This window comes from Eumetopias jubatus, unplaced genomic scaffold, assembly GCF_037043125.1.
Source record: "Eumetopias jubatus isolate StellerSeaLion01/CBP00866 unplaced genomic scaffold, mEumJub1_p1.0 scaffold_4, whole genome shotgun sequence".
NCBI lineage: Eukaryota > Metazoa > Chordata > Mammalia > Carnivora > Otariidae > Eumetopias > Eumetopias jubatus.
The window spans coordinates 133,762,960-133,778,754 of record NW_028274810.1 but is presented as its reverse complement, the minus strand read 5'-3'; the positions used below and the strand labels follow the sequence as shown (position 1 = coordinate 133,778,754).

Here is a 15,795-nt window from a genome sequence, read left to right as displayed (position 1 = left end):
ATCAAGAAGGTGAAGGAGCTAGGAGGTTCATAATTTGCTTCAGAGGGAGACTTAGGGATTAAGAAAAGAGGCACAGTTGACAAGTCCTGCTCAGTGGTGCTCACGGGAAGAAGACAAAATCTTTGGACTCTGGGAATCATTTCTCACCCCAGGCCTGTTCTGGATGACCTACAGAAGAGTTTATTGTTGCTGTGCCCAAACCATAGCATTGAAAATCACTTTTCAGTGTGACTCTTTCTTACAGCCTAATTTAAAGGATTTATGTCACAGTAAGCAGATAAGAGAATAAGAAAATGGCAGAATAAAAAGTGCTAAGTAACTATATTTATCAAAATTAAATTGGGTTTTTGTCTATTTAACTGGCATTACAGTTTATAAAAATCGCTGAGTTTTTTTGTTTTTGTTTTTGTTTTTCTTTTAACCAGGAAGGTAAGTCTGGGATGGTTTAATTTAGAATATAGGCTGCAGAATGTACATTAATTCACTTTAGAGAATTCTGAAGGTATCTACCCAAGATAGGCAAGCAGGAAAGTGGCGCATGTAACTGCCTATCAGGAGGGATAGAACACACATGTTAAAAACTTTGGACAGAGAAAATGTGTCTTCAAAAAAATTATAAAATCAAAAGTCACAAGTGTGGTGCTCTGAATTATAAGGACTGCTTTGCAATCTGCTTCTCAGGTTGGCAACTCTAGATAGCCTACTTAGGGCTGAGCGATAGCATGTGTTATTTATTTATTTAATGATGGTTAATGACTCTCATTAGCAAACCAGGGGATCCTTTTCAATAAAATAATGCATTTTGTGTTAATAAAACTCAAACTAATTTTCTAGTGATACTATTTTATGCTTATGTAGTGTTTTTAAATTGAATATAAAATAATGAAAATAAGCTATTTTTAAAGTTGTCTAGCATTGGAATCAGCTGGGAGATGGAAAAAGAGTGAATTCTTAGGAAAACACTGATCTTTGATTTAGGAAAAAAATCTTAATTTGCATGTTTGGAAAGAAAAACAAAATCCACCCCCAGTCCTACCCCCCAATATCACCCAGTTGGAAGCTCAGAGAAACAAGCATTTAAATTGCTCTGCATAATAAAGTAACAGTAGATGTTTACCCTGCTGAATTCCGGAGGGAGTACTGAGAGGTGGAGGAAGGAGGGTTGAAGATCCTGGGTGTGGACAAGGCCAGAGGCAGGGAAGAGTCTGGGATAAGAGAGGGCACTGGGGAGATACACACAATCATTCCCGAGATGGGGATTACCAGGAAAAAATTCAGACAGTGCAGTAATTCTCTTTGATTATCCCTTGTGTTAAGGTTTTTGTGAGAAGGAAGGAAAGTGATACGAATAAGGAGCAGCATAAGGAGTTGAGGGAGTGTAGCAGCCTCCAGAGCTCACAAGTGAGATGAGGCTGAGAGCAGGATTTCAGAGATGGAAGTGAACAAAAGCATCTTCAGGAATTCTGAAAATTTAAGGAGGGTCCAGACTTTCCTCAGCATATATGGTGAGGCTCAAGTCTTTTTATTTAGATATTGAAGGTAATGACATGGTAAGAAATATATGGGTGACAGATAGATGTTATAAACTAGGGGAGTATAATACATTTTCAATTGTCTTATCATAACACCTCCTACAGAATAATGTTATGTCCAAAATAGGAAAGACTAAAATTACGTACTTACACCTATAAAAATGTACTTATTTAAAATATGAATCAATTATGATAGAAAAATATGCCAATCCTTCAAATGCGATGCTCTAAATTTAACAAATTAAAAATATGTAATAAATCTGTCCCATTGACATGAATCAATACAATTTTTTAAATTATTAAATGATATGATCAATATTATTATGTTATATTATATATTCCAAACCAAATAGAATTTGGGTAAGTTTGGTAAATTTGGGTCCCACATTCATGGAACACTGTTATTTGATGAAGATTTTATTCTGAATAAATCATATGCTTTTCACTAAAATTGCTGTGGCAACACAGGCTATATCACTGAATAAAGGATATGATTTCAACATCACAACAAAAAACTCTGCCAAAGTATTCTGAATATAAACTTTTTTTAAAAAAAAGTGAGTAAGTCACTGTTTTGGGGTTTAATTGTATCCCCCTAAAATTCATATGTGAAGTCCTAACCCCTAGTACCTCAGAATGTGCCTCTATTTGGAGAAAGGTCCTTTAAAGATATAAGTAAGGTAAATGAGAACACATGGGTGGTCCAACATGACTGGTATCCTTATAAGAAGAGAAAATTCTGAAGAAAGACCATGTGAAGACATAGGGAGAAAATAGCCAACTATAAGTCAAGGACAAAGGCCTCAGAAGAAACAACCCTGTTGATGCCTTGATCTCAGACATCCAGCCTCCAGAACTGTGAAGAAATAGATTTCTGTTGGTTAAGCCACTTAGTCTGTGGTATCTTGTTATGGCAGCCCTAGCAAACTAATTCAGTTGTAGTCAAGTTGTGTAGGCCACAGTAAAGTAGGATGGTCTCACGTGAAATGTTTAATACTTTATAGCTGTCAAATAGAATTTGTTTTCTTCTCAAGTTTTAACACCAGTATGGACAGATTAATTCAATGAAGAACCTCTTGGATCAGGGAAGGATCATGTTATAGTTGTAAAATTCAATCATCAGCATAATTCTGCTATGTTTATGTTTTCTATGTGAATATAATGCTCACAAAGTTTACTGTTTTAAAATAAAGGGATTGAAAGATGAAGAGAGTCAACAATATAATTGGGAAATTCTATAAATACTTGCATTTCAATTTGTAAATAGTGATCCAATCACAGACCTGAAGCTTCAGTCTTTTAACTTTTTATATTTAATATTGTAATCTTTCATGGCAGAGATTATTTGATCAGTAATGCTATTATTTCTCCTAGGGAAAAAATGTTCAACTGGCCAATCATTAACACACATTAATTTGACATAGCCATTTTTTTGAAGGACTTGTAGTTGTAGATATGCGGGTGGTGTGCTTGAGTGTTTTTAGGCTGTACTACAGTATAAATGCAAATGTGTTTATAACACTTTTGCCATTCGAAATACAGCAGAACACACAGGCCCTTTAAAATCAGGACAAGTAAACTTGTTAAGTTAAAGGTCACATGTTCATATCTCAGTAGTGTATATATTTTTTTAAAGCATATGCATATAAAGCATATGTATATAAAACAAAAAAGGTCCACCTTACATATCTCAATAGTACTGACAGAGCATTAAACAAGTAGAAAATTAACTTGAAAGCAGGCTGAAAGTTTCAAAGGGACAAACTGAAACACTCAAGGCACAGAAATTGACTATTGCAATAAAATGATACATTGACGGTAAATAAAATGGATAATGCCAACTATTTTTTTAGATAATCTGTATTTTTTTAAAGGTAGAAAAATATTTGTAGAGACCTTTCAAATGTAATTTTGATAGAGTGTCCAGGTTCAGCTTCAATCACCCACTCACAATTCAAAGAGTCTTTATAGTATCCTGGCCATCCTGGGGAAAGGATCAATCCACTAGGAGCTGAAAAATGGCCACCACACGGAGCTGAAAAAGTGGAATCAGAGAACGAGTAAGAACAGAAGTTTTAGGACAAGTTGTAGAGATTATTATTAGTACCAACTATAATCCTTTAAACGAATCTCCTCATGTACTTTTAAAACGCTATTTAGTCACATTTTGAAGGGAAAGCTACATCTAGTCCTATTACTGAATGATTATTTTCCTTAGAAAAAGTAATTCACTTTTTGAAAATACGGCATCGCTATACACTCAGCATGTCGGATAAACTGATCGTCCTCAAGTGTCCTAATAATATCCCTTAAATGCATTCTTGTGTCTCCATCATTTTCATGTTTGAGGCTTGAAAACAACATAAATTGTTAGTTTCAGTTTCTCTTTCATTTTTCTGACTTACATTATCAAATACTGCTAATTCATTCTATACGCTGTCTAAAACTCTAATCTTCCTTATTCTAGAGTCCCTACTACAACTTGGGCCTTCATTGATTCAGCCTCTTCTCTGATTTCCCATTCGCTAATTTCTCTCTTGCTTCAGTCCAGCTGTCACAATAATATCCTTCAAATTACAGTTTCATTATACCATTCCCTTTCCTAGACATCTATTTTGATCCCTTTTCCTTTAACATTAGATTCAAATCCTCAGCTTATCATTTCCAGTATGTAATTTTCTGCTTTTCTCTAAATTTACACATAATTGAAATCATAATGATAACCTTGTAATTCCAGTAGGTACTGATTACGTCTTTTCGTGTAAACACCTCATTTTGGAGATGAATAAACCAAGCCCAGAGAAGAGCAACTCCCCAAAGTCCACAAGGCTTACTAAGTCTTAAAAGTGCTTTCAAGTCATTTTTTACAAAACAGGACCTCAAAACTGGTCCTCTCCCGTTATTTCCCAGTATTCGCTATTTCCTAGTATTGGTAAATGAAATCACCATCCAGGAAGTTGCACAAACCAGGAAGCTAGATGTAAGCATCTTTCATATTTCTATAATCCTCTTCACTTACTCCCATATCCAGGCCATCCTCAAGCTCACTGTTTTTTCTCTATCTCTATAGCTGCCATCTCAGTTTACATTACCATATCATCATCTCATCCCTGCAATAAACCTTCCTAAATGACCCTTCTTCTTCTTTTTAAAGATTTTGTTTATTTATTTGAGAGAAAGAGGGAGGGAGAGTAAGAGGGAAAAGCAGACTCCCCGCTGAGCAGAGAACACGATGGGGGACTCCATCCCACAACCCTGAGATCAGGACCTGAGCCGAAGGCAGACGCTCAACTGACTGAGCCACCCAGGAGCCCCACTAGCTGACCCTTCTAACCAGCCTTTTCAACCACACTAACTATCCTCCATGCTATAGCCAGAGTATTTTTTTCAACCACGAATCTGAGCACACCCTTCAATGGCTTCTTTCTGCGTTGACCAATAAGGTCCCTTATGATCTAGTTTATACTCTAGTCTAGACTCTGAACTTCTCTATTTGACTCTGCAGCCCACCTACCTTAGGCTGCTCTGTACCTTCAGGAAGTACACACAGAAAACAAAAATGGAGCAAAGAGTATTTGAATTACTGAAAATTATTCAGAAAGGAAAATAAAAAAGAGGAGCAAATATATACTGCATTAGTTTTTCAACATATTAGAGACCACTCCCAATGACTTCCTATGTTATATTTTTATGTTCTCTAAACCGCTCCATTTAAACTTTATCCCATGTGTTTATATTTTTGTTGCTTACTTATTTCTGTTATACTAGCAAAATTTCTAAAACCTATTACTTCAGACACTATTTTTACTCATTTTCATTTTTTAAAAAATTTGATATAACCTAAACAAAATAGGAAATATTTATAAATTGTCCTGGGAATTAAGCATTACTATAAATATCCGTTTGAGAAAAATATATTTATGTAAAATTTTGCCAAAATTTGTTATTTGCATGCAAAAAAAAAAAAAAAAAAACCTTTCATATAAAATTAGATTTTCTTCCTTAGGAGAATTTAATTTTGTTTCCTAAAAGCCTTTCAAAGGAGACCATTTTCATGAGGATTATTTACTCCTCTTTGCTACAATGACTCATAATTAGGTTTCCTGTAGGGTTATTATGTATTTCAAAAATAAAATTATGTGCATAATAGCCACTTAAAATTATCATATTTTAAAAGAGAGAGTAAAGTATCTTAGTGAGAGAAGGTCCGGGAAATACGGAAAATTTCTGACAGAACTCCTTAATACGTCGTGGACTCATATTGTTTTAGACAAGTGTTTGTGTACTTCAGTCTAATCATCATTAAAAGAGGTAATCAGTCATAAAATTAACAATTGAGTAACAGGCCATCAAGGATTAAAAAGTAAAGTACCCAGAAGCACTTTAGCTGAAGGCCCCTCCATCTTAAGTGTGAGGGAAACAGTTAGGAGGAGACTTTAGAGCAAAGGAGAACATAAAAATGTGGTTAGTTTGTTCCCTGAAAGGACTTCCCTGAAGGCGACCCTACGAAAAGGTGAGTCTTCTAGTTAACTTATGACATATCGTATTCTGAAGCTCTTTTTTCTCTCACATATAGGCTTGAAACTCGAAATGTATCATTCCAAAAGTATGGGAACAGACTCCCCAACAGGGTGTGAAACCTAAGAGGAGAGACCAACGCTCAGTGAAGCCTCATGGTCACAGTGACTAGCAGCACATGACAGGGAGATGTGCACAGGGACAAGCCACACTGTAGCAAAAGCAGCAGAGTATGGAGTGGGCAAAATGCAGGGAAAAAATAAGGGGAGATCGATGGTAGAGAAAAAGAGATGTAGAAACCTGCCCAAAGCAGAAAGCAGTGTAGGATATACAAAAAGAGAGAGAGAGAGAGCAAGAGCACGAACTTTTGAACAAAGAACTACTAATAATATTAGTAGCAAATATTTGAATTTATAAAGAGAAATTTAACAGTAAAAGGAATAATAAGTTAGTGGCCTAAACTTTACAACTTTGTCATATCCATGTACTTCTTATATTCAATTAATAATTTTCTTTCAATAGATTCACTTATATTTTAACTTCAATGACTTTTTTAGATTTGCCCTAAATAAAAATATCTATGAAGTCATAGTGTTTATGTACTACTTATATTTTTCCCCAAAATGCCTAAAAATAAATATGTAGCTTTTGAAATGTAATAAATGCTTACACATTCAACAACTAAAATAAGATTGTGTACCTCCATGTATAAAGGCAACACAGTTTAAGATAGACTTCTGTAAAAGACAGTAACTAAGCTTCCCTGAACCAGGGAAACTGGAATATATACAAAACAGAAAGGAGATCAAGACCAGACAAGGTATTTTCAAAGTCCCATTCATTCATTCACTCATTCATCATTTACTCATTTGTGTTTCAGTCATGCAGCAAACAACTGTGTGTCGGGTATGTGTCTGTGTGGTATTTGTATTATTTTCACCAGTTAGCATTTATTGAATATTTCCTATGTGCCAGGAACTGTGAGAAAAGTCCCTTGGATTATTTTATATAACTCTCAAAAAAAATCCAGCCACATATGTGCTATTATTATAGATAAGAACATTGATGTGTAGAGAATTTAAATAATTTGCCTATGTGGGGGCCAAGACAGGCCACCCCAAGAGGGACCACTTGGCATTATTGATTATTTTAAATAAATATTACTTAAGAGATAACCTGTACAAAAAGGACATTTAGATCCTTCTCTGTCCCCCTGAAAACAGGAAATAAATCTCCCACATGAAAGGTTCCTTCCCTGTACCAGGAGGTAAAGAGATATCCTTATCACCAGAGATGGGAAATTTAGAGCCAAGGAGACTGTGTAAATAACCCTTGTTACTTTTTTTGTTGTTGTTGTTGTTTACTAATTTACTATTGTGGTCCAAATTCTGTTTAGAATTTCTCACCATGTGAAACTCCCAAGGTTTTCTTTGTCCTGTCAATTCCTCAAAGAATCTTTGCATAAAAAGTATATAAACTATCTGCCTTGCTCATTTCTTTAGGTTTCAATTTCATTATTGGGCCTCTTTGTGCATGTAATAAACTTTTTTTTTCTCCTAATCTGTCTCATATATGGTTTCTGCTATATATAAGATACTCGGCTAGGTGCTGAAATTAAAAAAGAAATCCATATGACATTTTCTCTGCCCTCAAGATACCCACACTCTACAAGGAAGACAGGTATAGCTAACATGCAGGACAAATACATGCTTGAGCTGGACAGGCGGTCTGGAAACACAGGGAAGAGACAGGTAACATCCTAGGGACATCAGGAAAGAGTTCGCGAAGGTGATTTTGTCAGGAGTGAATTTAGATTTAAAAAAATGAATAGAAGATAAGGGGAGCTGGACAGAGAGAGCAGAGACAGGAAGTGAAAATACAAATGTGTATGAGGGAAAGTCAAGTAGTTCTTTGATTTGGAAGCTTATAGTTTGTGGAGGAATAAGGAAAGGACTTTCTGGTTTTATGCAGTTACTGCTTTTGAAGACTTAAACCTTAGTGGGCACCCAGGGAACTTGTTAAAATGCAGATTTCCAGAGGCGCCTGGATGACTCAGTCATTAAGCGTCTGCCTTCGGCTCAGGTCATGATCCCAGGGTCCTGGGATCGAGCCCCACATCGGGCTCCCTGCTCCGCGGGAAGCCTGCTTCACCCTCTCCCACTCCCCCTGCTTGTGTTCCCTCTCTTGCTATGTCTCTCTCTGTCAAATAAATAAAATCTTAAAAAAATGCAGATTTCTAGAATGCACATCTATTTATAAGGTGGGATCCAGAAAGCAGCGCTGTTAACAATTCCCTCACCCCCACCCTGGCCTCCCAGGCCATTTTGCTGCTGTCAGCCCGTAGAACACACTGAAAAAACCTAAGATATGGCTTCAAGATCCCCCTGGATAATATCTCAGGTTCCTGAGATAAAGAAGTGATTTGCATCTGTTAGTGAAATACAGATTGTTGTCTCTAAACCAACCAACCCCCATTTTTAACAATAAAAACAGGGCACATATGATAAATATAAAGTAGACATAGTTCATTTATCTACTTTTATTTTTCTAAGGTCTGAAGAAAGTCTGTTATAAATAATTTGCGTTGGAGTGCTGACTCATTTCTGTGTTACTTTAAGTAGAAGGGACAAATTCAAAATGCCCACTATGTTTTAAGTCCTGTATGAAAGAGTCAAAAGTGCCTCAGACTTTATTCAGATAAAATTCCCTTGAATAAAAATGCTAAGGAATTCTAGTGTTCCACAGCAGGAGATGATCTTTCATCTGAGAAGTGGCAGTTAGGTGCTCAGAGGGGAGTTGGGGATGGGAAGAGTTGAGTTTGATCTCAGGAGTTTGGCTATAAGTGAATTTAAAAAGTGAGTGTTCTAACATTTCGCCTTTCTGGGGAGCTGTGCATGGATAAAATCCAGATACCATCTCAGGGATTATCAAACAATGAGGGTTCCATCCCTGCCCCCCCCTTTTTAACTTTCTTTATGAATATAGATGTGGTAAGTAATTACTGACTCTCTTTAACCTCAGGACACTGGATGATTTTTCAAAGAAAATTATGAGAAACATGTTGGGTCTGAATCTAGGATAAAAAGAGGAAGCTAGAAACACACTAATTAAAGGGCCAGCATTACAGAGAAACAATCACAGCTCTGTACCTTCTTTCATCTCCATAACCCCTTCAACCCTTCTCCCAGACTCAGCTCCACAGAGAGTGGGAACAAAACCCTGCAGATTGCTACTACATCAGATTCCCTGTGGTAGCCCTCCAGGAGAATGGAATTTAATACTATGTAAACATTTAATTAAAAGTGCGGTTTATTTTTAGATGTATGCACATTCTCTCAATGAGAACCACAAATAAATTCTGATCTATACATCAGCTTGTTTCTCTAATTGCTCCCTCAGAAGAACTCCCTCCAAAGAGAATGCGGTGTCTGTGAATGAGAAGGGTTTCCTATCCTTTGAAGCTAATTGAGTTCAAGAGAAAATCTCTTATCCTCAAAGGGAAAGTTCATCAGGAATGTGGATCCAGCCTTGCCTCCAAACAGTTCTCCAGGGACTTCAGTCCTTTCCTATTCACTCAAGGAATTTTCTCAGATACCCCATTAGAGAGTAGCAAGGAGAATAAGCCATGGTCATGCAGGGTGTTCTCTGCTGAGGGCAAGGAAGTTCTTGCTTGAGTAAGCATTTTATGGTGCATTCTGAAATTGATGGAACAAAAACAGAAATGGGTTTCCCTTCCTTCCTTCCTTCCTTCCTTCCTTCCTTCCTTCCTTCCTTCCTTCCTTCCTTCCTTCCTCCCTGCCTCCCTCCCTCCCTCCCTCCCTTCCTCCTTCCTCCTTCCTTCCTTCCTTCCTTCCTTCCTTCCTTCCTTCCTTCCTTCCTTCCTTCCTTCCTTCCTTCCTTCTTTTCCCTCTTCCCTTCTTCCTTCCTTCTAATTACTGCCTTCAAAAATGCACTGCCGAATCTCCATCTCCTTAAATAAAAGTTGGGCAGATCCTCTAACGTTCTCATCACTTTCAGTATTAAAAAACTTGGTCCAGTCCAAAGCAAAATTATTATCTTATCTTTTCCACACATCTACCCAAGGTGCATCCTTGAGCAATGGCCTGAGAGTCTTAGAGAATGGGGAGGAGGGTGCTGATGGAGGACCAGCACTTCCTGATGATTCATTCCTCCATTCACTTACCCACTTAGAATAGTCTCCTCCTCATCTTATCTCCTTCCTCTTCCTTTTAGTTCCTTTTGCCTGTGGTCTGTTAGGGCTGGGGTGGGATAGATGCTATTGTCAGTCCTTTCCTGGCTATTGCTGTATCCTTCATTACCCTGACTCTTCCTTGATGCCTTCCATTTGTCAGATATGGAAAATATTTGTTCTCCATGAGAATAAATGAGTCCTTTGGAAAGGCCAAGAGTGGGGAAAGGTGGCTTCTCACTGTTTAATTCCCTGTTATGGGAGAAGCTCAACCTCTTCCAGTCACTTCCTCACTCCCATCCCTGGCAGTATACACTATGGTCTCAGGTTGTTGGGTTTCCTTCACTTGGTGGTGAAGCTCAGGTACCTTCTTTGGTATTCATTTGATGCATAGGAAATTGACATCACTGACTTGCCAAATTGTTTGAACTAGACAGTTTTCCTTCTTTTCGATCTGTCAATTTTCTTCCTCTTGCTCAATCAGCACAGAGGACCGACCAGCAATACCACACTGTATAATCAGATATCTACCTGGGGATTCTCGTTCCTCTTTCTCCCAGGCACCTCCATTCTTTATGAGGGATTCTTCTAAAGCCCTCCCCCTCAACTTGGCTTGAAGAGAAAAAGACTAGTATCCTCCTTCTTATAGAGAGAGAAAAAAACTGAACAACTATGACTTCAGTAGTTTCAGATAGATTGACAGACAGGTAGGTAGATGATTGATAGATAGATCAATAGATCGATCAATCTAGATCTTGATTCCCCTTACTTTCTTTTTGCTGCTTATATAAATTGGAAGTGGGGTGCCTGAGGTTATGATTGAGAGAGATGAATCAGTTAGAGCATACTTAATTAGCCATGAAGGGGGTATCTGAACTTCAATTTATTATTGTTATTATTTTATAGAGTGGGTTTTGAGACTTTTTTCTTCTTAGCTGGGCGTCTAAGTTGCCAATACCAAAGCTACAAGAAAATTATCCTCTATACCTTGTTTGTCATTCATTTTGCTCCTAAAGTTTTTCTTGTCAGCCAGGGAAGCTACAATGATATTATTATTAAGTATTATGAGTCTCCACAAGGAAGGGGAACTTTCTTTCAGTTAGTCTTAACTTGGTGTCTTAATTAAATAAACAGCTTTGAGCCAATAGCATTCTTCTGACTCTTCCAATGTATTTCATTAAATGTAATCCTCTTTATCTATAAAGCAATTCAATGAATGTATTATACCCTAATTATATTCAAGAACATGACCATATAATCCAGAAGGCCAATATTCTATTTCCATTTTTGTTGAAGGGATTGCTTTAGATCAAAGAGGGCATTGCTAACTGCAGCACAGAGAGCAGGGGAGATAAAACCCAGGCAAAAATAAGGAGAGATGCTGATAGTGCACATGCATCAGAACCCTTCTGAGTCCCAGTGGAGAAGTGACTATGAAGAACTTAATCAATGGACATAGGTGAATGGGACAACAAATCATTTCTACAGAAGTGAATAGGGATAAGGGCAGAAACAGTGAGACCAGTCAGGAAGCTGTTGCAGTAATTTGGGCCAGAGATAATGGTTGCTGTGACCAGGATGTCAGCAGTGGAGGAAGTAAGAACCAGATGAGTTTTGAATATATTTCAAAGGTAGAACTAACACTTTTTTTTTTTTTCTGATGGATTGTGTATGGTTATAACAGAAAGAAAGGAATGAGAAATTACTCCAAGAATTTTGGTCTGAATTACTGGAAGAATGAAGCTATTAATGATGATGGTGAAAGTCTGTGACAGTAGCAGGTTTGGAGTAACAGAGGGAGAGCAGATCAGTTTTGGACAGGTTAAGTTTGAGAGGCCTATTAAACATCTATGTGGAGATGTTGAGTAGGAAGTTGAATATATGAGTCTGGACTTCAGGGCAAAGAACTAGGCTAGTGATGTAAATTTGAGAGACATCAGCACATAGATATTATTTAAAAGTTAGAGACTGGATGACAGTTACCCATAGCATGAGCGGAAATAGAAAGGGGGAAAATATTCAAGATCTAGCTCTGGAACATACAGAAATCATCGAGATGAGAAACCAGGAAGAGAGACTAACATGAGCTTGAGAGGTATATTTAATAAAATGAAATTTAATAAAGTATATAATTTTTAGACTAACTTCTTTTTCCCACAGTTAAATAATTATAACTTTAAAGTATTAAGAAACATTTGATTTTAAAAAGTAAATGGTATGTACTTCAGGTTTTATAACAAAATATTGAATACATTTTAACTCAACTCTCATTTTTGGTCTGTAAATAAATCCTTCTCATCTCTCAGTCTACATAAGTTGAGTTCAGTAGCTTTAAAAAAGTGACATTCACCAATGAATAATAAACCCTCATACCCAGGAACAGTTTCCTTCTATGACTGCAACAAAGATAGGAGACTTAATTTATGTCCAACTGTCTTGCTTTCTAAAACAGAAAACTCTAGATAACTTAGCACTCACTGCTTGACACCTAGAAAGAGAATTTTCTTGTTTTATTTTAAGGCTCATGGCATGGTATCTCTTTCAAGTTCTTTTGGGATTCGTTGGCTGGTTTATTACTGACAAATACAGAAGCAGGCATTCATAAATTGGAAATGCAACCCAGAGAATAGCCTGAAAAGATAGGTCAAATACTTGATCTTTCTCCTTTTTCATTTTTTTAAACTAATGCATAATTTCTTATAATGGGGTAGAGAACGGTATTTACCAACCTTCCAAGGAGATAAAATTTCAACTGAAACTATTAGAATGGGATGAACTAATCTTTCCTGGGGCAGAGCACAGTAGAATGAGTAGGTCTTGTGTTAGTCCAGGGGTTAAATGTGGAGGAAAGGGGCTACATACATGTCAGCAAGGGCATGGGGCTGAGACAGGGAAAATAGGAAGGGAGAGAACAGCTTAGTGATGATAGGACTGTGTGTGTAAGCATGAGAGAGAGAAATATGATGATGATGGTGATGATGATTTTTACATGTAACCATTCCCTCGAATGGGAGGATGGGGGAAGAGATGGCTTAGGAAGGTATTTGGGAAGCTTTCTATTGACTGTACTGCATAAAATGTTCATATCTTAACTCTTAAAGAAAAACAAAGCAAACATCCTGTTATTTATTAATGCTTCCTGAATAACTTGGATAGTTCCTGAGTCCGCCTGAATCAAATCATACCACACAATTGAGCCATATGAGCAGCTAAATTATTAGAAAAAAAAATGTAGTACCAAACGGTGAAAAAGAATCAGACATGAGCACAATAACAATGCAAAGCCAAAACGACATTATAGACACTACTCTAGATTGAAATGGCAATCTGGGGGAGGGTGCTCTATTCACAGAATAGGATGTTCCAGCCTAGACTCTAGGTGCTAGAGGATTGGACTTGAACAGTGTTACACAAATTCCCAAATAGGAGGAACTCAAAACATTTTTTCATGGTATAGCTATCTGGAGAGTGATTCTTAGGTAAGTCCAACCAATTTCTTGAGACACTGGAGTGCTTTCTCAAAATGGAGAGGTTGATATATACCTTCTGACCTGCTCTATTGGCCTGGCACACTCCCCAAGGGATTGATTGCTGCTATTGGATTTCAAATTAAAGTGACCTTAGTAATCGCTAGTTCAAGCCATTTTCCTCTTGGAAAATGCCCTTTTCTAGTGTGCATGAAGGAACTGTGAGGGCTGATGGGAACACTGTCATCAGCTGTCAATGATATCATTCTTGTGTTATTTATTATTATTATTATTGATGTCAAAAAGAGAAATGTTTATTTTGTAACCATGTCTCTATAAAAAGTGAGAAATCACATCTCCCCCTAGGAGGGCAGCTTGTTCTATTTAGCCCAACTAATTTGCTTCTGTAATTGCCTTGCTCCTGTAAGCATTTGAGGTTATGACTCCTGATCTATAGCAATGGGCATTAGGTACTATTTGTGGACACAGATCCATCAAAACCTCCATCTAATGGCAGTCAGGCTCACCATCCTGGAGAACATGAATATCCAGATGAATCTGAGCTGAGTGCAAATGTTGGAATGGCATTTTCTGGGTATGTGATAAATTCATTATAAATGGTTAAAAGCAAGACATCCACTAGGCAAAGGTACGAACAGATGGATCAGAAGTAACAAGTTCACATCAGAGTGGACTTATACCCAATTGACCAAATGACCACATGCATAAACCCTACTACAAAGGGACTCATGAATCTAATGATGCTCAGATCATTTGAAGTATGGACAATAAGGCAGGTATGTCTCAGCACTTTGGAGCTGGCATTTGGACAGGCAGAATATGGTGGTCAGAGACCAGTGAGTTTCCCAAAGCCCAATAAGGAAACTGCTCTGATTCAAATATTATACCTTGAATTTTGTCTTCTGTATAGCAGAATATTCAGAATGTTCACAAGGAACATTCCAGAAACTAGAAATGCTCTGGGATTTTACCGAGAAAAAGATTCTAGGATTTGAGAGTTAGGGATGGCTCCAGTTTGCATTGCTTGGTACCGTGAAGGCCCTCAGGGGCCCCTGAGAGAAATTCTGATCATATTAGGAGAACAAAGAAGGTATATGGAAAGAAGAAAATCCAAGGGAAAATACTCTAAAAAGAAAACTGTACTTCCTGAGGGTTGAATTTAGTGAGGAGGCTCACAGTTGCCCAACAGGGGTTTGGGCTGTGTGGAAAAATAAATGAATGTGAGGCCAGAGTGGTCTTGAGGGAACCACAGAGCAAAAGAGGGAGAGTGTTTATGCAGCTGTTCTGAGTGGGAAACTGGTGCAGACAGAGGAAGAGGATTTTTAGGAAGCTTTCATGGCACATCAGGAAAATCCCTGTGTCAGACCATTAAAGTAGACCTATGATAACCATCTACACTATTCACGGAGGTAGGATATATCCTTTGAAGGAGACACCATGCAGAGACTGGCGCTGGATACAGCCAGTTATATGCAGGTGACAGTCTAAGTGTAAGTGAAGAAGTCATTGATTGTCACTAAACTGAGTTCGGCGAACAGTTTGTGGAATTCCAAGTGAATGATTTCAATGCTGATTACGGTAATTAATGTATTTTGTTTTCCATTAGCAAAACTGAAAGACTGCAAGGCTTTAGAATGCCTCCAATTTTTCTTCCTCATGAGGAAATTTGATCAACCCATTCTAGAGAAAGAGGTTCAAATTTTCACAAAGATAGCCTAAACCTATCCTTAGTTAATACATCAGTGGTGAACTTCGGGTCAGTGAATAAAATGTATAACCCATTTCTGTACAACAGTTGCATTTAAGCTACCCGAAATGAATTCAAGTTCAGCTGTGGGATCATAGAACTGCAACAAATTATGATCTCATTTTTCTCTTTCCTCTCACCAATCCTTATTCAAGGACCAAGACTGATAAAACATTTCCTTTCACTTTTTTCAAAGATGTTCCACAGTTTTAGGGTTGAAGACTGGTTGACACGGGCAGATTACTAATTTGCCAATATGCCTAAACTTCTAGACAATTGCAGTTGACGGGGGTGGGGTGTGGAGGGAGAGGGCAACCTTTA

At 37.5% G+C, this 15,795-nt stretch overlaps 1 protein-coding gene across 4 annotated transcripts in view; it reads right to left on the bottom strand.

The window, feature by feature from the left end:
* Window positions 1-15,795, bottom strand: part of CSMD3 (CUB and Sushi multiple domains 3) — a 1,163,243-nt gene that overhangs the window by 398,928 nt on the left and 748,520 nt on the right. For all 4 annotated transcript variants that reach the window (XM_028122520.1, XM_088023099.1, XM_028122521.1 and 1 more), the window contains one exon: window positions 3,429-3,567. In XM_028122520.1, the coding sequence (XP_027978321.1) occupies window positions 3,429-3,567 (139 nt within the window). The remainder of the gene's footprint in view (window positions 1-3,428; window positions 3,568-15,795) is intronic.